Consider the following 20,304-nt stretch of genomic DNA (forward strand, 5'->3'; position numbering starts at 1 on the left):
AAATCCAACACCACTAACCCCACATACCCTCTGTGTTGCATACTTGCTTGGGACATATGCCAATGTCCATGTGGCCAGTGCCCATGGAGCATGCTGAGATGTCAATGCCCAGATTCCAAAATGGAGGTTGTTTGAAGCAAGTGGTGAGCTGAATCCACCATGTACCCAGTCTGCTTTCCATATCAGGTTTTCATGACATCGAGCTGGTTTGCTTCATTAGTAAGATCGGAAACTGGCTGGGTCAGCATTTATTCCCATCTCTGGCTGCTCATGAGAAGGTGGTCTTGAGCTGCCTCTTTCAACTGCTGTAGCCCATTTACAATTCATGTTGCTGCAGCAGGCAGTTTAAACCATTACAGTATGTATATGCTGTTAACATTTATTCCCTGGATTTGCAGTAGCAGGTTTGTTATTGTAACAGGATATTCCTTCACCTCTTTTTAAACAGGCGCTCTTTTCAGTGATGACATCAGTTTCAGTGTTCAAATAAATACGGTCACTCATGATGATATTCACCTCTGTTACGATAGGATTTATTTGAAAGATAAATTTAAAATGAATACCTTATAATGAGAACATACATCTCATCCCGGGGATATTTGAATCTTTCCATTGAGCCAAGGAAAGAGAAGAATAAAGGTATGACCAGATTGATGATTGCAACAACAAAAGGTAACAACAATGTTGAAGCTTGCTTTTGTAATTCTTCCTCTGTTGGATTTTTCTGAATAATCTATAAAAATATAAACCAAAAGATTTGTTTTGTATCTTTAATAATTTTGAATACTTCTTAAATATTGTGTATTGTTCTTTCCAAAACCAGTATCTTAACAGATCTATCCCTCTTTAGAACATGGAATATAGAACGTTACAGCGCAATACAGGCCCTTCAGCCCTCGATGTTGAGCTGACCTGTGAAAATAAATCTGATGCTGATCTAACCTACACCGTTCCATTATTATCCATATGTATGTCCAATGCCCATTTAAATGCCCTTAACATAAGCAAATCTACTACTGTTGCAGGCATGCCATTCCATGCCCCTACTACCCTTTGAGAAAAGAAATTACCCCTGATATCTGTCCTAAATCTATCACCCCTCAATTTAAAGCTATGTCCCCTCATGTTAGCCTTCACCATCCAAGGAAAAATGCTCTCCCTGTCCACCCTATCTAACCCACTGATTATCTTATATGTCTCGATTAAGTCACCTCTCAACCTTCTTCTCTCCAATGAAAACAGCCTCAGTTCCCTCAGCATTTCCTCGTAAAACCTTCCCTTCATACCAGGCAGCATCCTAGTAAATCTCCTCTGAACCCTTTCCAAAGCTTCCACATCCTTCCTATAATGCGGTGACCAGAACTGTACGCAATACTTCAGGTACGACCTTATCTTGTACAGCTGAAGCATGACATCGTAGCTCCAAAACTCAATCCCTCTACCAATAAACGCCAGCACGCCATATGCCTTATTTAAAACCCTACCAACCTGGGTAGCAACTTTCAGGGGTTTATGCACCTGGTCACCGAGATCTCTCTGTTCATCTACACTGCCAAGAATTTTACCATTAATCCTTTATTATGCATTCCTGTTATTTCTTCCGAAGTGAACTACCTTTTCCGCATTAAACTCCATTTGCCACTTCTCAGTCCAACTCTGCATCTTATCTACGTCCCTCTGTAACCCACAACATTCTTCGGCATTATCCACAAATTTACTAATCCATCTCTCTACGCCCATATCCAGATCATTTATAAAATTGACAAACAGCAGTGACCTGAAAAGATCCTTGCAGCACACCGCTGGTAACTGAGCTTCAGGATGAACATTTCTCATCAACCACCACCATCTGTCTTCTTTCAGCTAGCTAATTTCTGAGCCAAACTGCTAAATCACCTTCAATCCCGAACTCCACATTTTGTGCAATAGCCTACCGTGTGGAACCTTATCAAATGCCTTATTCAAGTAGATTGGATGGGGTGGTGTTTGCGCGGTGTGTCCAGGAAGCTTTTCTAACTCAGTATGTAGATTGTCCGACCAGAGGGGAGGCCATATTGGATTTGGTACTTGGTAACGAACCGGGACAAGTGATGGGCTTGTTAGTGGGTGAACATTTTGGTGATGGTGACCACAATTCTGTGACTTTCACCTTGGTTATGGAGAGAGATAGGTGCGTGCAACAAGGTAGGTTTTACAATTGGGGGAAGGGTAAATACGATGCTGTAAGACAGGATCTGAGGAGCATAAATTGGGAGCATATACTGTCAGGGAAGGATGTCGTGGAAATGTGGAACTTTTTCAAGGAACAGATACGACATGTCCTTGATATGTATGTACCTGTCAGGCAGGAAAGAGATGGTCGTGTGAGGGAACCTTGGTTGACGAGGGAGGTTGAACGTCTTGTAAGGAGGAAGAAGGAGGCTTTCATAAGGTTGAGGAAACAAGGTCCAGACAGAGCAGTGGAGGGATACAGGATAGCCAGGAGGGAGTTGAAGAAAGGGATTAGGAGAGCTAAGAGAGGGCATGAAAAATCTTTGGACGGTAGGATCAAGGATAACCCCAAGGCCTTTTATGCGTATGTGAGAAACATGAGAATGACGAGAACGAGGGTGGGTCCGATCAAGGACAGTAGTGGGAGACTGTGTATTGAGTCGGAAGAGATAGGAGAGGTCTTGAATGAGTACTTTTCTTCAGTATTTACAAATGAGAGGGACCGTATTGTTGAAGAGGAGAGTATGAAACGGACTGGTAAGCCAGAGGAGATACTTGTTAGGAAGGAAGATGTGTTGGACATTTTGAACAACTTGAGGATAGACAAGTCCTCCGGGCCTGACGGGATATATCCTAGGATTATGTGGGAAGCAAGAGAGGAAATTGCAGAACCGTTGGCAATGATCTTTTCATCTTCACTGTCAATGGGGGTGGTGCCAGGGGACTGGAGAGTGGCGAATGTTGTGCCCCTGTTCAAAAAAGGGAATAGGGATAACCCCGGGAATTACAGGCCAATTAGTCTTACTTCGGTGGTAGGCAAAGTAATGGAAAGGGTACTGAGGGATAGGATTTATGAGTATCTGGAAAGACACTGCTTGATTAGGGACAGCCAGCACGGATTTGTGAGGGGTAGGTCTTGCCTTACAAGTCTTATTGAATTCTTTGAGGAGGTGACCAAGCATGTGGATGAGGGTAGAGCAGTGGATGTGGTGTACATGGATTTTAGTAAGGCATTTGATAAGATTCCCCATGGTAGGCTTATGCGGAAAGTCAGGAGGCATGGGATAGTGGGAAGTTTGGCCAGTTGGATAGAAAACTGGCTAACCGGTCGAAGTAAGACAGTGGTGGTAGATGGTAAATATTCAGCCTGGAGCCCAGTTACAAGTGGAGTTCCGCAGAGATCAGTTCTGGGGCCTCTGCTGTTTGTAATTTTTATTAATGACTTGGAAGAGGGAGTCGAAGGGTGGGTCAGTAAATTTGCAGACGATACGAAGATTGGTGGAGTTGTGGATAGTGAGGAGGGCTGTTGTCGGCTGCAAAGGGACTTAGATATAATGCAGAGCTGGGCTGAGGAGTGGCAGATGGAGTTCAACCCTGTCAAGTGTGAGGTTGTCCACTTTGGAAGGACAAATAAGGATGCGGAATACAGGGTTAACGGTAGGGTTCTTAGTAAGGTGGAGGAGCAGAGGGATCTTGGAGTCTATGTTCATAGATCTTTGAAAGTTGCCACTCAGGTGGATAGAGCTTGTAAGAAGGCCTATGGTGTATTAGCGTTCATTAGCAGAGGGATTGAATTCAAGAGTCGTGAGGTGATGTTGCAGCTGTATAGGACCTTGGTAAGGCCACATTTGGAGTACTGTATGCAGTTCTGGTCGCCTCATTTTAGGAAAGATGTGGAAGCTTTGGAGAGGGTGCAGAGGAGATTTACCAGGATGTTGCCTGGAATGGAGAATAGGTCGTACGAGGATAGGTTGAGAGTGCTAGCCCATTTCTCATTGGAACGGCGAAGGATGAGGGGTGACTTGATAGAGGTTTATAAGATAATCAGGGGAATAGATAGAGTAGACAGTCAAAGACTTTTTCCCCGGGTACAACAGAGTGTTACAAGGGGACATAAATTTAAGGTGAAGGGTGGAAGGTATAGGGGGGATGTCAGGGTAGGTTCTTTACCCAGAGAGTGGTGGGGGCATGGAATGCGCTGCCTGTGGGAGTGGCAGAGTCAGAATCATTGGTGACCTTTAAGCGGCAATTGGATAGGTACATGGATAGGTGCTTAAGCTAGGACAAATGTTCGGCACAACATCATGGGCCGAAGGGCCTGTTCTGTGTTGCATTGTTCTATGTTCTATGTTCTAAGTCCATATACACCACATTAACTGCTTTACCTCAAGAATGATTACTAAACTTAGTGATCTCGGACTAAGCCCCACTCTCTGCAACTGGATCCTCAGTTTCCTGACCCACAGGCCACAATCAGTGAAGACTGGGGACAATATTTCATCCTCACTAACACTCAACACTGGAGCAAGGTAAAAACAAGGACTGCAGATGCTGGAAACCAGAGTCTAGATTAAAGTGGTTCTGGAAAAGCACAGCAGATCAGGCAGCATCTGAGGAGCAGGAAAATCAACGTTTCAGGCAAAAGCCCTTCATCAGGACTAGAGGCAGGGTGCCTGCAGAGTGGAGAGACACTAAGGTATCTCTCCATTCTGCAGGCACCCTGCCTCTAATCCTGATGAAGGACTTTTGCCCGAATCGTCGATTTTCCTGCTCCTCGAATGCTGCCTGATCTGCTGTGCTTTTCCAGCACCACTCTAATCTAGACTCAACACTGGAGCACCCCAGGGGTGCGCACTCAGCCCCCTACTGTATTCACTGTATGCCCACTACTGTGTTGCCAAATACCAGACTAATGCCATTTACAAGTTCGCTGATGACACCACCATAGTCGGTTGAATCTCAGTTGGCGACGGACTACAGACGGGAGGTGGAAGCCCTGGAAAAATGGTGCACTGAGAACAACCTAGCTCTCAATGCCAGCAAAAGGAACGCATTATTGACTTTCAGCGGGATTGTACTCATGCCCCCCCCTACACATTAACAGCACAGAGGTGGAACGAGTGGAGAGTGTCAAGCTCCCGGGAGGGGTCATCCACAACAAGCTTTCTTGGACCCTTCATGTGGACTGTTGGACTCTTCAAAGGCCAACAACGTCTCTTCTCACTCAGGCAGCTAAGGAAATTTGGCATGACGGTGAATAGCCTTGCCAACTTTTAGAGATGCACCATCGAGAGGATTCTGTCTGGATGTACCACTACTTGGTATGGCAACTGTACCATTCAAGATCGGAGACAGTTACAGAGAGTGGTGAACTCGGCCCGGACAATCACAAAGGCTAACCTCCCATCTATAGGATCCATCTACCAGGCCCGCTGTCAAGGAAAGGCCACCAGCATTCTCAAAGATCCATCCCACCCTGGCAATAAATCCCATCCAGTCCAGGGGTACTATCTATTTTGAGATCTTCCAAAATTGCTAAAATGTTCTCTTTGTCAACCTCAACCCCATCCAATCTTGGAGCCTATATCGCTGTATTCTCACTAACATTGCCCTTTTCCATTGTGAATACTGACAAAAAGTATTCATTAAGTGCTTCCTCTATGTCCTTAGATTCCACACACAACTTCCCACTACTATCTTTGATTGGCCCTAATCTTATTCTCGTCATTCTTTTATTCCTGATATACCAACAGAAAGCTTTAGGGTTTTCCTTGATCCTATCCACCAACAACTTCTCATGTCCCCTCCTGGCTCTTCTTAGCTCTCTCTTTAGATCTTTTCTGGCTAATTAACTGAGCCTTCATGCCTCATCCTCATATAAGCCTTCTTCTTCATTCTTCTTTTATTTTCAGAAGCAATTCACAATTTACCAGGAAATATTTTCATGCATGCTTTCAAACAATAACTTATTGTTGATTTTCAATAACATTCTATTGCATTTCAGCACGACGTCCTTAAAACTAATAAAAGCTTATTTGTAAGATGTACGAATAGCAGTAGGCCATTCAATGACTTCATGGCTGATCTGACAAACCTGAACTCCAATTTCCTACCTTCACCCCATTACCTTCGATTCCTCACTGATCTCAGCCTTGAATATACTTAATGACCCATCCTTGACAACCCCTGCAGTAAAGAATTCCACCAACTCATTACCCTCTAAGACAAGAAATTCATCCTGATCTCTGTCTTAAATGGGTGACCCCTTGTTCCAAGATTACAACCCCATTGGTCCTCGACTCTCCTCAGTTCGAGACAGCCTTTCTGAATCCATCTTGCCTTCAACGAATCTGATGACTGCAGTGCAGGGATAGTGTCTCTACCCCTGGACTGAGAGATTGCATTCAAGACCCATCTGCTCCAGAGGTGTGTAGTAACATCTCTGAGCAGGTTGAACAGAAAAATAGGTTAAATTAAAAAAGAATCTGACAGTTTAGATGAGGGTGCCTCTCATTCTTCTGAATTTCAATGAGTACAAGTACAACCTGTTTAACCTCTCCATGTAAGAAAATCCAGAACCAACTTATTGACCCTTGTTTGGACTGTGTCCAATGCAAGGATATTTTTCTTTAGATAAGGGATCTGTTCACAATATTCCAGCTGTGATTCATAGATTCATTCAGCACAGAAAAGGCCATTCAGCCCATCGAGTCTGCACTGATATAACTGCCACTAAATGCATGGTAATCCCAATTTCCTGCACTTGCCCCATATCCTTGAATGCTAGAACATAGAACATAGAACATTACAGCGCAGTACAGGCCCTTCAGCCCTCGATGTTGCGCCGCCCTGTCATACTAATCTGAAGCCCATCCCACCTAAACTATTCCATGTACATCCATATGCCTGTCCAATGACGACTTAAATGCACTTAAACTTGGCGAATCTACTACCGTTGAAGGCAAAGCATTCCATACCCTTACTACTCTCTCTGAGTAAAGAATGTTATGATATTTGAAGTGCTCGTCCAAATATTTTGAAAGGTTGTAATGTTCCCAGCCTCCATTTTCTTTCCACACAGTGCATTCCAGTTTCTCATTGAGTGAAAAAGATTTTTTGCCCAAATCCCCTCCGAATCTCCTGCCTCTTACCCTAAACCTACACCCCCTTGTGATTGACTCCTCAACCATGGGAACAGCTGCTCTCTATTCAGCCTGTCCATACCCCTCATGATCTTATTCACCTCAGCCTTCTCTGCTCTAAAGGAAACAATCCAAGCCCATCCAGTCTCTCCTTATAGCTCAATATCTCCATCCCAGACAACATCCTCTGTACTCCCTCCAGTGCTATCACGCATAAAGGTAGATTAATCCCCAGGACCTGATCAGGCATACCCTAGAAATCTGTGGGAAGCTAGGGAGGTGGGCCCTTTGCTGAGATATTTGTATCATCAGTAGTCACAGGTGAGGTTCTGGAAGACTGGAGGTTGGCTAACATGGTGCCATTATTTAAGAAAGGTGGTAAGGAAAGGCCAGGGAACTATAGACCAGTGAGCCTGACCTCGGTGGTGTGCAAGTTGTTGGAGAGAATCCTGAGGGTTAGGATTTACATGTATTTGGAAAGGCAAGGACTGATGGGGATAGTAAACATGGCTTTGTGCATGGAAATTCATGTCTCACAAACTTGATTGAGTTTTGAAGAAATAACAAAGTGGATTGATGAGGGCAGAGTGGTGGATGTGATCTATATGGACTTCAGTAAGGCGTACAACAAGGTTCCTCATGAGAGACTGGTGAGCAAGGTAATATCTCATAGAATACAGGCAGAACTATCCACTTGGATACAGAACTAGCTCAAAGGTAGAAGACAGAGGGTGGTGGTGGAGGGTTTTTTTTTGGACTGGAGGCCTGTGACCAGTGGAGTGCCACAAGGATCGGTGCTGGGTATTCTACTTTTCGTCATTAAAATAAATGATTTTGATGTATACATAAGAAGTTTAGTTAGTAAATTTGCAGATGACACCAAAATTGGAGGTGTAATGGATAACTAAGAAGGTTACCTCAGAGTACAATGGGATCTTCATCAGATGGGCTAATGGGTTGAGAAATGGCAGATGGAGTTTAATTCAGATAAATGTGAGATGCTGCATTTTGGGAAAGCAAATCATAGCAAGACTTATACACTTAATGGTAAGGTCCTGAGGAGTTTTGCTGAACAAAAAGACTTTGGAGTGCAGGTTCATAGCTCCTTGAAAGTGGAGTTGCAGGTAGATAGGATAGTGAAGAAGGTGTTTGGTATCCTTTCTGTTATTGGTCAGAGAATTGAGTACAGGAGTTGGGAGGTCATGTTACAGCTGTACAGGACATTGGTTAGGCCACTGTTGGAATATGGTGCAATTCTGGTCTCCTTCCTATTGGAAGGATGTAGTGAAACTTGAGAGGGTTTAGAAAAGATTTACAAGGATGTTGCTAGGGTTGGAGGGTTTGAGCTATAGGGAGAGGCTGAATAGGTTGGGGCTGTTTTCCCTGGAGCGTCAGAGGCTGAGGGGTGACCTTATAGAGGTATATAAAATCATGAGGGACATGGATAGGATAAATAGACAAAGTCTTTTCCCTGGGGTCAGGGAGTCCAGAACTAGAGGGCCTAGTTTTAGGGTGAGAGAGGAAAGATATAAAAGAGACCTAAGGGGCAACTTTTTCACGCAGAGGGTGGTGCGTGTGTGGAATGAGCTGCCAGAGGAAGTGGTGGAGGCTGATACAATTGCAGCTTTTAAAAGGCATCTTTTTGAGTATATGAATAGGAAGGGTTTGGAGGGATATGGGCTGGGTGTTGGAAAATGAGACTAGATTGGGTTGGGATACCTGGTCGGCATGGATGGGTTGGACCGAAGGGTCTGTTTCCGTGCTGTACATCTCTATGACTCTATGACATCCTTCCTGTAGTGAGGTGACCAGAACTGCACAAGACTCCAGGCATGGCCTGATCTCTCTGTTCCTCTAAGCTACCCAGAATCCAGATATTTATTAAATATTCCCTCATTTGTTTCTTCTTCCAAAGTGCATTACCTTGCTCTTATCAGGATTAACTACTATTTGCCATTGGTCTGCCCATCTAAAACATAGAACATAGAACATTACAGCGCAGTACAGGCCCTTCGGCCCTCGATGTTACGCCGACCTGTCATACCAATCTGAAGCCCATCTAACCTACACTATTCCATGTATGTCCATATGCTTGTCCAATGACAACTTAAATGTACTTAAAGTTGGCGAATCTACTACCGTTGCAGGCAAAGCATTCCATACCCTTACTACTCTCTGAGTAAAGAAACTACCTCTGACATCTGTCCTATATCTATCACCCCTCAGTTTAAAGCTATGGCCCCTCGTGCTAGCCATCACCATCTGAGGAAAAAAGCTCTCCCTGTCCACCCTATCTAGCCTTCTGATTATCTGATGTGTCTCAATTAAGTCACCTCTCAATCTTCTCTCTAACGAAGACCGTCTCAAGTCCCTCAGCCTCTCCCCATAAGACCTTCCCTCTATACCAGGCAACATCCTAGTAAATCTCCTCTGCACCCTTTCCAAAGCTTCCACATCCTTCTTATAATGCGGTGACCAGAACTGTACACAATATTCCAAGTGCAGCCGCACCAGTGTTTTGTACAGCTGCAGCATAACCTCATGGTTCTGGAACTTGATCCCTCTATCACTAGAAGCTAAAACACTGTATGCCTTCTTAACAACCCTGTCAACCTGGGTGGCAACTTTCAAGGATCTGTGTACCTGGACACCGCGATCTCTCTGCTCATCTACACTACCAAGAATCTTACCATTAGCCCAGTACTTTGCATTCCGGTTACTCTGACCAAAGTGAATCACCTCACACTTGTCCGCATTAAATTCCATTTGCCACCTCTCAGCCCAGCTCTGCAGCTTATCTATATCTCTCTGTAACTTACAACATCCTTCGTCACTATCCACAACTCCACCGACCTTAGTGTCGTCTGCGAATTTACGAACCCACCCTTCTACGCCCTCATCCAGGTCGTTTATGAAAATGACGAACAGCAGTGGACCCAACACCGATTCTTGCAGTACACCACAAGTAACTGGACTCCAGGTTGAACGTTACCCATCAACCACCACCCTCTGCCTTCTTTCAGCAAGCCAATTACTGATCCAAACTGCTAATCTCCCACAATCCCATTCCTCCGCATTTTGTACAATAGCCTACTGTGGGGAACCTTATCGAACGCCTGGCTGAAATCCATATACACCACATAACCGGTTTACTCTCATCTACCTGTTTGGTCACCTTCTCAAAGAACTCAATAAGGTTTGTGAGGCACGACCTACTCGTCACAAAACCATGCTGACTATCCCTAATCAAATTATTCTTTTCTAGATGATTATAAATCCTATCTCTTATAATCTGACCAACCCATCTATATCTTCCTGGAAACTGCACTCATCTTCTTTGCTGTTAATCATCTTACCCATCTTGGTGTCAGGGAATCCAAGATGGCGACGATCTGAAAGATCTGCTTTGTTGAGCTCTGCAACTCAGCTCAGGCAAAGTACCACTTCCACTCTCCCCAGCTAAGTTATTTTTGTGTAATTTGGCATTTAAATAGCTGTAGAACCTAGACACTTTTTTACAAAGTCTGTTTTATTAAAGAAATATGACAAAAGGTAAAGGTTTGAATCAGTCCCAATACATGGGACATTCACCAGAGATATCGGATATGCCCGCAGCTACAGCTGCAGCCCCCTCCACTCATCTGAGTAACTCACCCATCAGGCCATGGCTGCAGAGTTTGTGAAACTACGAGAAATGATCAAGTCATTGATCAAGGAGAAGTTCCGTGGTAGACTGGACCCAATCTTGACCATGCCCCACAAGCACGAGGAGCAGCTGGAAGGCCTTGGACGCTGAAAGGCGGAGGTTGAATGAAGGACTACAGCTTCAGAGACTGCGATCAACTCTTTAAAGGAACAGATTCGAGCTCTCGAGAAGCAGGTCCTTACCTTACCGGAACATGTCGACAACCTCGGGACCAGGGGAAGGTGAAAGAATCTCTGCCTGGTGGGGCGGCCAAAGGGAGTAGAAGGCATCAGCCAGCGAGTTCTTTGGGTGCTGGCTGCCGCGATTCCTTGGCTTGGAGGATGTGTCAGGCTGGGTGAAACTTGAGAGGGCCCATTGGGTCATAACGTGTCGGCCCGGTTTGGACCAGCACCCTTGTGCAGCCCTAGTACTAATCCACAGTTACAGAGTCAAAGTTAAAGTTACAGAGGTGTCCAGAATGAAGGGGAAGGATCCACAGGCCTTAACTCACGAAGATTCCAGGATAATGTTCTTCCAGGCTGTGAGTCATAAAAGGAAGTCCTTTGATGAAGCCAAGAGAAGACTGCGAGACCTTGGTATCCAGCATTCCTTGAGGTATCTGGCAGTGCACCGTTTCATTAATGATGGGTCTGTGCGCACATTTGACTCTCCAGAAAAAGTGAAAAACATTTTGGTCGCTTTACAACAGACTGGATGTCTGAAAGGATGTCTACAATCATGTCTCCTTTTTTAATTTCTCTTTCCTTTTCTTAAAGGAAGTGTTGTTGAAGTTTTTCTGATATCAATGGGTGTTAGTGTATATTTGAGGATGGGCAGAATGCCTATTTTTAATCTCCTTGTTAATATTATATTTTATCTTTTTTTTTGGTTTGAGTTTGAGATACGGCTCAAGCTGGAAGGAGTTATGAAGGTGTTTCTGGGATATGAAAGTGCCTCCTGTGGGCAGGGGGTACAGCCCCTCACTAAGTGCCTTATAATTGGTTTAGTTTGTTGGTTTGTTGTATATGTAGCTACTAGTATGTTAGTTGTAGTAGTTTTAGTTTATTTTTTTTAGGCTTCATGTGTCTTTTTTTGTTTATGCTCAGCAACTGATACATCAAATTCTTCCTTTTTGGAGTTCAAATGTCGTTATAGAGAGTCATGGCTAATTGTGTCCTCAGATGGTGTACCTGGAATATTAAAGGGAGGAATCACCAGTAAAGAGGGAAAAAGGAGAGAGTGGACATTGCCCTTTCACAGGAGACACGCCTTGATGATAAGGAACATCTGAAATTGCAGTAAGGTGGGTTTGATCTGGTGTGTTTCTCCTCCTTCACCACTAGGAGTAGGGGATTGGCCATACTTATTAGGAAGAATTGTCCATTTAAGGTGTTAGATCAGATTAAACATGAGTCTGGGCGGTTCATCATTCTTAAAACCTCAATACTGTACATGGAGAAGAGAATGGTATTTTGAATATTTATTGTCCCCGGTACATCCCTTTAAATTTTTGATAGATGCCTTCTCCAAACTGAGGGCTCTTGCACTACAGCAGATTATTATAGGGGGAGACTTTAATTGTCTCATGGATCCCACGGTGGATAGAATGTCGAGAGGCCCCTAAACACTTTCTTTACAATCTAGGCAACTATGTGCGGAACTGGGATTGGTGGATATCTGGAATCGTCTCCACCCCACAGGTAGGGACTTGATGTTCATTTCTAATCCGCACAAATCCATACTAGGATTAATCTTTTCCGAGCTCCCTGCATTCTCCTTAGATTCAGTAACATCTTGTACAATTGGAAATATCACTATTTCTGACCATGCTAGAGATTGAGGTTAAGGGCAATGTTACAGGCTCTAGGCACTGACAAATGGATCCCTTTACTCTTAAGGACAGTAAGTTCATCGAATATTTCTTTATGAATTTAAGGTATTTTTAACTAATTCAGGTATTGCCAGTAACTCATCTATTCTTTGGGAATAGCTAAGGCTTATGCCAGGGGAATAATTATTTCTTATTCTGTCAGTCAGAAACAACATAAGGCTTGAGGTGCAGCTAGCCAAAAAGGCAGCTTTTGATAGATCATCAGTGGCTAAGCTGCAGCGGGCTCCAGCTCTTCGGTCCAGTTTGAACTCCATGCTCATGCAGACAGCAGGGAAAGAACTTTCTTTCGTGAGTCAAAGACTGTTTGAGCGTGGTGACAAGTTGGGCAGGTAACCAGCATTTCTTGCCAGGAAAAAGAATGCCCCCCCCCAATTCATTACCTCAATTAGGGATGGGACTGGCATGGTTACTTGCAATTCTAAAAAGATCAATGCTGCATTTCAGAAATTTTATTTTGAACTATACTAGTCTGAACGTTGTGAGGATGGATGGGCTAAGATGGAGTCCTTCTTTATGAACCTGGATCTTCCAGGTGCTACCTCCAAACAGGCATCTTTCCTTTTAATGCCTCTTGAACAGTGCAAAAGGTACAGGAGGCTGTGAGCAGATGCAGAGTGGGAAGGCGCCTGGCCCTGACGGCTAATTTTTCTCTTATCCTTAAAGAGAAGTCCCTGGAGGAATGTGCCTCCTTTCGGACCATCTCACTTGTAAATCTGATTTTAAAATCTTGTCCAAGGTTCTTGCATTAAGATTGGAATCTGTGCTGCCTTTCATTGTTGAAGGAGACCAGATTGGTTTTAATAAAAGCCGGAGATCCTCCAATAATGTCAGGAGGTTACTGAATATGATTCAAGCTTGTCCCCTCTCACCACCACTTGTTATATTGAGCCGCTAGCAGAGGCTATCCACAGGGATCCTCAGTCAGCTGCCCCGAGAATAGGATCAAAATCACATAAGATCATGTTACACACGGATGATGTTCTTGTCTTTTTGTTGAATCCAATGGTTGCGGTACCCAATTTGATACAATGTATCAATTCATTTGGCTCCTTTTTGGGTTCTAAGATTAATTTCTCAAAATCAGAGGCCATGCTACGGGGGACTCAGGAGGGTTTGATGTGGAGGGTGAATCACAGGACCCCTTTAAATGGTCACTGGGGTAGGGGGGTGTCGTGGAAACTAAATCGACTTGACTCCACTGTTAGCAAGAGCAAAGAAAGGAGCTTTATTTAAATTCTGCAGAATTGACTCCAGTACATTCAGCTAGATGCCTCAATGTAGGGAGTACTGAGCATTGTTCAGATGCTTGTCTTATACTGTTTCTTATCACGCTCTCAAGGCAAAGACTGGGAGAACTCAGGTTGTCATTCTCTCATCCCCTGGTCTTAGACATAACAGTTCTTCAGCTTTCGCTGAGTTCGACTATTGCAAGATCAAGTTGAATGTTTACAGAATTCCAACAGAGATAAGCTGACTGCAGACCTTCATCAAAGTATTGCTCACAAAGTTCAGCACAGCATTAAATTTTAAAAAAGCATTCTCTTTCAAATTTCACAGTAAATGGATAATTAATTTCACTGTAAATGGATAATTTTCCATTACAGGGAGGTTTCTTTATTTAGGCATCTTTGTTACTACTGTCTTTGATTGGTTGTTTAAGGCCAATTTTGCCCATTTGCTTGATAGGGTGAAGGAAGATCTTCAGCTGTGGGAGGTGCTTTCAATATCCTGGCTCAGCTGAGTAGCTCTTATTAAAATAAATATCCTTTCCCATTTGCTATACCGTATAAGAATGCTCCCTTTAATTTTTCCTGGGCAATCATTTCAGAGACTTAATGGTTGGTTTAGTTCCTTTATCTGGCAGCCTCTCATTAAGTTGGTGAAATTGCAGTTGTCTATATGGGTTGGGGGGAGTGGACCTCCCGGATATTAAAAGATATCAACTAAGTTTCCTTTTATCTTTTGTTAGTGAGAACCCAACGTCAATATAGCTTGATATTGAGGCCTCCTTGGCAAAATGTCCCCTCATTAGCCTGTCGTTCTTAGATAAACTGAAGACAGTTCAGGAATATTGTCGTAATCCGATAATTATTAATACTGTCAAAGGGTGGAGGGCAGAGTAAGAGTAACATATCCAAACATCTTTTCTTACGCCTACAGTTGGTACACCGGGTTTTCCACCGGGGATAATGGACCCTAAGTTTAAGTTTTGGGCAGCTAGGGAAATCTTCTGTTTGAGTGATTTATGTGAAGGTGAAATAATGATGTCCTTTGACCAAATAACCCATAAGTATGGTTTAGCTGTTTTTTTCATTTTTTTCAGTTTGGGGATTTTATTCAAAAAGGGACCGTGCTTTTGACCGACTCCGACAGATCTGTTACGGAGAAGAGGGTGCCTCATGCTATAAGTACTCTCTCTGTTAGTACTCTTTATTATATGTTATGATAGTCGAACTCAGCGAAAGCTGAAGAACTGTTATGTCTAAGACCAGGGGATGAGAGAATGACAACCTGAGTTCTCCCAGTCTTTGCCTTGAGAGCGTGATAAGAAACAGTATAAGACAAGCATCTGAACAATGCTCAGTACTCCCTACATTGAGGCATCTAGCTGAATGTACTAGAGTCAATTCTGCAGAATTTAAATAAAGCTCCTTTCTTTGCTCTTGCTAACAGTGGAGTCAAGTCGATTTAGTTTCCACGACACCCCCCTACCCCAGTGACCATTTAAAGGGGAACTATGATTCATCCTCCACATTTCAGAAGACGTTGAGTGGCTTTGTGGGGTCTGGGAAAGAGAGAAAAGGGTTTAGATCTCTAAGGTGACATGGGAGGACATTTGTGAAAATGCGAGAAAGATTTCGATCTGTAATAGGACCCATGCCGTACAGCTAAAGATTCTGCATAGGATTCAGTTGGCCCCAGACCATTTTGTAGAATTTAAGGTGGGAATATCTTCATTATGTCCGAAGTGTAAAATAAGTATTGGTACGCTCACTCATTGTTTGTAGTCTTGCCACAGGCTCCGCACGTATTGGAGTGTTGTGGCAGGAGTAATAGCGAGGGTCTTGGGGATCGACGTTAAGAGGGACCTTATCTCTCTTCTCCTGGGCCCATCTGGTTTATCTTCATGAGACGGTCATGGGAAAAAAACTTTTTAATATGGCAGCCCTTTTTGTACAGTCTGGATATATATTTACCTGCCATCTTAACTAGGGCTTTTGTGTAGCCATGACGACCTGATTTTGTGAATATGATGCTTTTGAAGGAAGAATTTTGAATAAATTCATGTGTAATACTCAATGCTGTTGGAGGTCAGGAGCTAATGTTTCATTGTGCTGAGCCGCTTTATTTATTTATTAATCGCCTTTACTGACTTGTTCGTCTTGCACATGAGTATAGGTGTGTTTTGCTTGTGTTGCTATTTCTTTTTTTTGTTTAATATATGTAGAGTAGTGTTTTTGTTGGGTTATTGTTGTTGCAATTTTATAATTTTATAAAAAATCTTTTTCTTTCAATAAAAAATCCTATAAAGAAAACGTTGGTGTCATCTGGAAACCCACTTAATGTTCCCCCAACATTTTCATCTATATCATTTATGTATATAACAAACAATAGGAATCCTTCTGATACACTGCTGGATACAGGCCTCCAGTCACTTAAACAGCCTTCTCCCACTACCCTTTGTGACCTATCACTAAGTCAGTTTCTGATCCATCTCACCAAGTTTCTATGAATTTCATGGGCTTTCACGTTCTCAATCTGTCTCCTGTGAAGGATATGGTCAAAAGCTTTGCTAAAATCCATATAAATGACATCAATTGAACTTCCCTCATCCATACACTTGATCACATTTTTGAAAAGTTCTAACAAATTGGTTAGGCATGACCTCTCTCTGACAAAGCCATGCTGACTATCCCTATTTAACCCATTCCTTTCCAAGTGGACATTAATTTTCATCTTCAGAATTTTCTCTAATAGTTTCCCTACCGCTGATTTGAAACTTATTGGTCTATACTTTCCAGATTCTTCTCTGCCACTCTTCTTAAAAGGTGGAACCACACTGGTCATCCTCCAGTCCTCAGATACTACCCCATGGTCAGAGTGGAATTCAAAAATTGGTATCAGAGCCCCTGCAATCTCCTGCCTCATCCCACAGCATCCTGGGATGCAGTTCATCCGAGCCAGGGCATTTGTCTGTTTTTAAGCCCATCAGATGTTCAATAGCCTCCCCCCTCCACTATTTCCTACTGTGCAAACTGTGCAAGTTCTACACTGTCGCTTTTCCTAAATTCCGTTCTTACAAAGTGGAGATCAAAGTGAAGTATTCACTTAATACCATTCCAATATCCTGTGGCTTCTCACACAGATTGCCCCCTTGGTCCATAATGGGCCCTACTTTTTCCCTGGTTAACTTCTTTCCTTTAATATATTTATACAATATCTTAGGGTTGCTCCTAACATTGTTTCCAAGTGATTTCTCGTGTCCCCTTTTGCTGTTGGTTTTTTAAAGTTTCAAGATAACATTAAATTTGTTTCTGAAGAATAGGCTAGGTTCAATATCTTGCTTGACTGCAATTAAGAAGCAAAAACAATATATTAATTGATTTCCGGTTTTAAAGTAAAATGTCAACTTCTATTACATTTGTTTATTTCAAATTCAGGTCCTGAGAAAGCTCTCTCTGTACATGCAGAGCTGGCCAAATCACATAGCAAGTGCAAAGCAAATTCATGTCCTCAGGGGAAGAAATGGCATAATGTGATTAGGATTGAATCTGTGAATTCACAAATACCAAGTTTACACTTTAAAAAGCAGTCTGAACTTCATACGAATGCTTGGAGAAAGTCAGTTCTGCAGATGCTGGGGACCAGAGTCAAAAAGTGTGGTGCGAGAAAAGCACAGCCGGTCAGGCAGCATCCAAGGAGCAGGAAAATCAACATTTCCAGCGTAAACTCTTCCTGATGAAGAGCTTATGCTCAAAACGTCAATTCTCCTGCTCCTCAAATGCTGCCTGACCTGCTGTGCTTTTCTAGCACCACACTTTTTGACTTCATTGGAATGCTGACTTTCAAGCTACACGTTTCTGCGAGAGTTTCTAATATACAGTCAAATAGGATTACAGCATCCTAAAGACTGATTTAATTCATCTTAGAAGCCAGACGACATCAGGTTATAGTCCAACAGGTTTGTTTGAAATCACAATCTTTCGGAGTGCTGCTCTTCACTTGACGAAGGGACAGCACTCCGAAAGCTTGTGATTTCAAATAAATCTGTGGGACGATAACCTGATGATGAGTGAGTTCTGCCTTTCTCCAGCCCTGCCCAACACCAGAACCTTCACATGTTAATTAATCTCACTTATATTATTATGAATAAAGGTCAAATACCGATTTACTACTGTCTAATTTAGAGATCTTTGATGGTAGTTGTTGGACAAAGTAGCCATTGCTATGTTTGTTTCTCTATATACTCACAGCCCATAATCTAGTTGGCTGGTTCCTCTTTGTTGGTCTACCTGCCACTGCAAGGTCAGAAAGTAATGAAAACTTAGCTGCCTTTTCCTTTGCTGGATCAAAATCTTCTCCAGAATTCAGTTTCTCAACTAACCAATTCATCCAAGATCGATAGTTTGCTCGCTTTCCTAGAAATTCTATACAGACCACTCTGCCAGTTGTGTATATGTGGTACCAGATATTCTAAGGCAGAAAAAAAAGCAATGATTAACTGGTCAATCGCTGTGGAAACATTGGCTGTCATAATTGCCTACAGTGATAAAACTTATACTAACTAATCTGTCATAAATCACTTTAGGACATCATCCTGTGTCTGGAATAGCACTCCAGACTCTGAGTGACCAGGTCAAACCAAACTTCAAGGTCAGGCTCACAAAGTGATTTTACATTATGTCCCGTGTGCCCCAGAGCTCTAAACTGAATCATCCTTTATTGAATGAGTTGATATTGTTTGAACTCTAAAGGCTAATTCTTTCACAAAACTCTAGATTTGTATTTCAATCATGGTAGCCAGCATACTTCAGCACAGTAAGGACCTGATGGTGTGATCCTCTCCATCACAGTAAGGACCTGATAGTCTTGTCCCCTCTATCACAGTAAGGACCTGATGGTCTGGTCCCCTCCACCACAGTAAGGACCTGATGGTCTGGTCCCCTCTATCACAGTAAGGACCTGATGGTCTGGTCCCCTCCATCACAGTAAGGACCTGATGGTCTGGTCCCCTCCATCACAGTAAGGACCTGATTGTCTGGCCCCCTCCATCACAGTAAGGACCAGATGGTCTGGTCCCCTCTATCACAGTAAGGACCTGATGGTCTGGTCCCCTCCATCATAGTTAAGAACCTGATGGTCTGGTCCCCTCCATCACAGTAAGAACCTGATGGTCTGGTCCTCTCCATCAAAGTAAGGACATGATGGTCTGGTCCCCTCCATCACAGTAAGGACCTGATGGTCTGGTCCCCTATATCACAGTAAGGACCTGATGGTCTGGTCCCTTCCATCACAGTAAGGACCTGATGGTCTGGTCCCCTCCATCACGGTAAGGACCTGATGGTCTGGTCCCCTCCATCACAGTAAGGACCTGATGGTCTGGTCCCCTCCATCACAGTAAGGACCTGATGGTCTGGTCCCCTCCATCACAGTAAGGACCTGATGGTCTGGTCCCTTCCATCACAGTAAGGACCTGATGGTCTGGTCCCCTCCATCACAGTAAGGACCTGATGGTCTGGTCCCCTCCATCACAGTAAGGACCTGATGGTCTGGTCCCTTCCATCACAGTAAGGACCTGATGGTCTGGTCCCCTCCATCACAGTAAGGACCTGATGGTCTGGTCCCTTCCATCACAGTAAGGACCTGATGGTTTGGTCCCTTCCATCACAGTAAGGACCTGATGGTCTGGTCCCCTCCATCACAGTAAGGACCTGATGGTCTGGTCCCCTCCATCACAGTAAGGACCTGATGGTCTGGTCCCCTCCATCACAGTAAGGACCTGATGGTCTGGTCCCCTCCATCACAGTAAGGACCTGATGGTCTGGTCCCCTCCACCACAGTAAGGACCTGATTGTCTGGTCCCCTCCATCACAGTAAGGACCAGATGGTCTGGTCCCCTATATCACAGTAAGGACCTGATGGTCTGGTCCCCTCTATCACAGTCAGGACCTGATGGTCTGGTCCCCTCCACCACAGTAAGGACCTGATTGTCTGGTCCCCTCCATCACAGTAAGGACCAGATGGTCTGGTCCCCTCTATCACAGTAAGGACCTGATGGTCTGGTCCCCTCCACCACAGTAAGGACCTGATGGTCTTGTCCCCTCTATCACAGTAAGGACCTGATGGTCTGGTCCCCTCCACCACAGTAAGGACCTGATTGTCTGGTCCCCTCCATCACAGTAAGGACCAGATGGTCTGGTCCCCTATATCACAGTAAGGACCTGATGGTCTTGTCCACTCTATCACAGTAAGGACCTGATGGTCTGGTCCCCTCTATCACAGTAAGGACCTGATGGTCTGGTCCCCTCCACCACAGTAAGGACCTGATGGTCGTGTCCCCTCTATCACAGTAAGGACCTGATTGTCTGGTCCCC

General features: G+C 43.8%; 1 protein-coding gene across 5 annotated transcripts in view; it reads right to left on the minus strand.

The window, feature by feature from the left end:
• tmc5 (transmembrane channel like 5) overlaps positions 1 to 20,304 on the minus strand; it is a 261,115-nt gene that overhangs the window by 66,878 nt on the left and 173,933 nt on the right. For all 5 annotated transcript variants that reach the window (XM_087998078.1, XM_087998077.1, XM_087998074.1 and 2 more), the window contains one exon: positions 564 to 733. In XM_087998078.1, coding sequence (XP_087854204.1) covers positions 564 to 733 — 170 coding nt within the window. The remainder of the gene's footprint in view (positions 1 to 563; positions 734 to 20,304) is intronic.

Source organism: Chiloscyllium plagiosum, unplaced genomic scaffold (assembly GCF_037043375.1).
Source record: "Chiloscyllium plagiosum isolate Xiang-an unplaced genomic scaffold, Cpla_swu_hap1 HiC_scaffold_20, whole genome shotgun sequence".
Classification (NCBI taxonomy): domain Eukaryota; kingdom Metazoa; phylum Chordata; class Chondrichthyes; order Orectolobiformes; family Hemiscylliidae; genus Chiloscyllium; species Chiloscyllium plagiosum.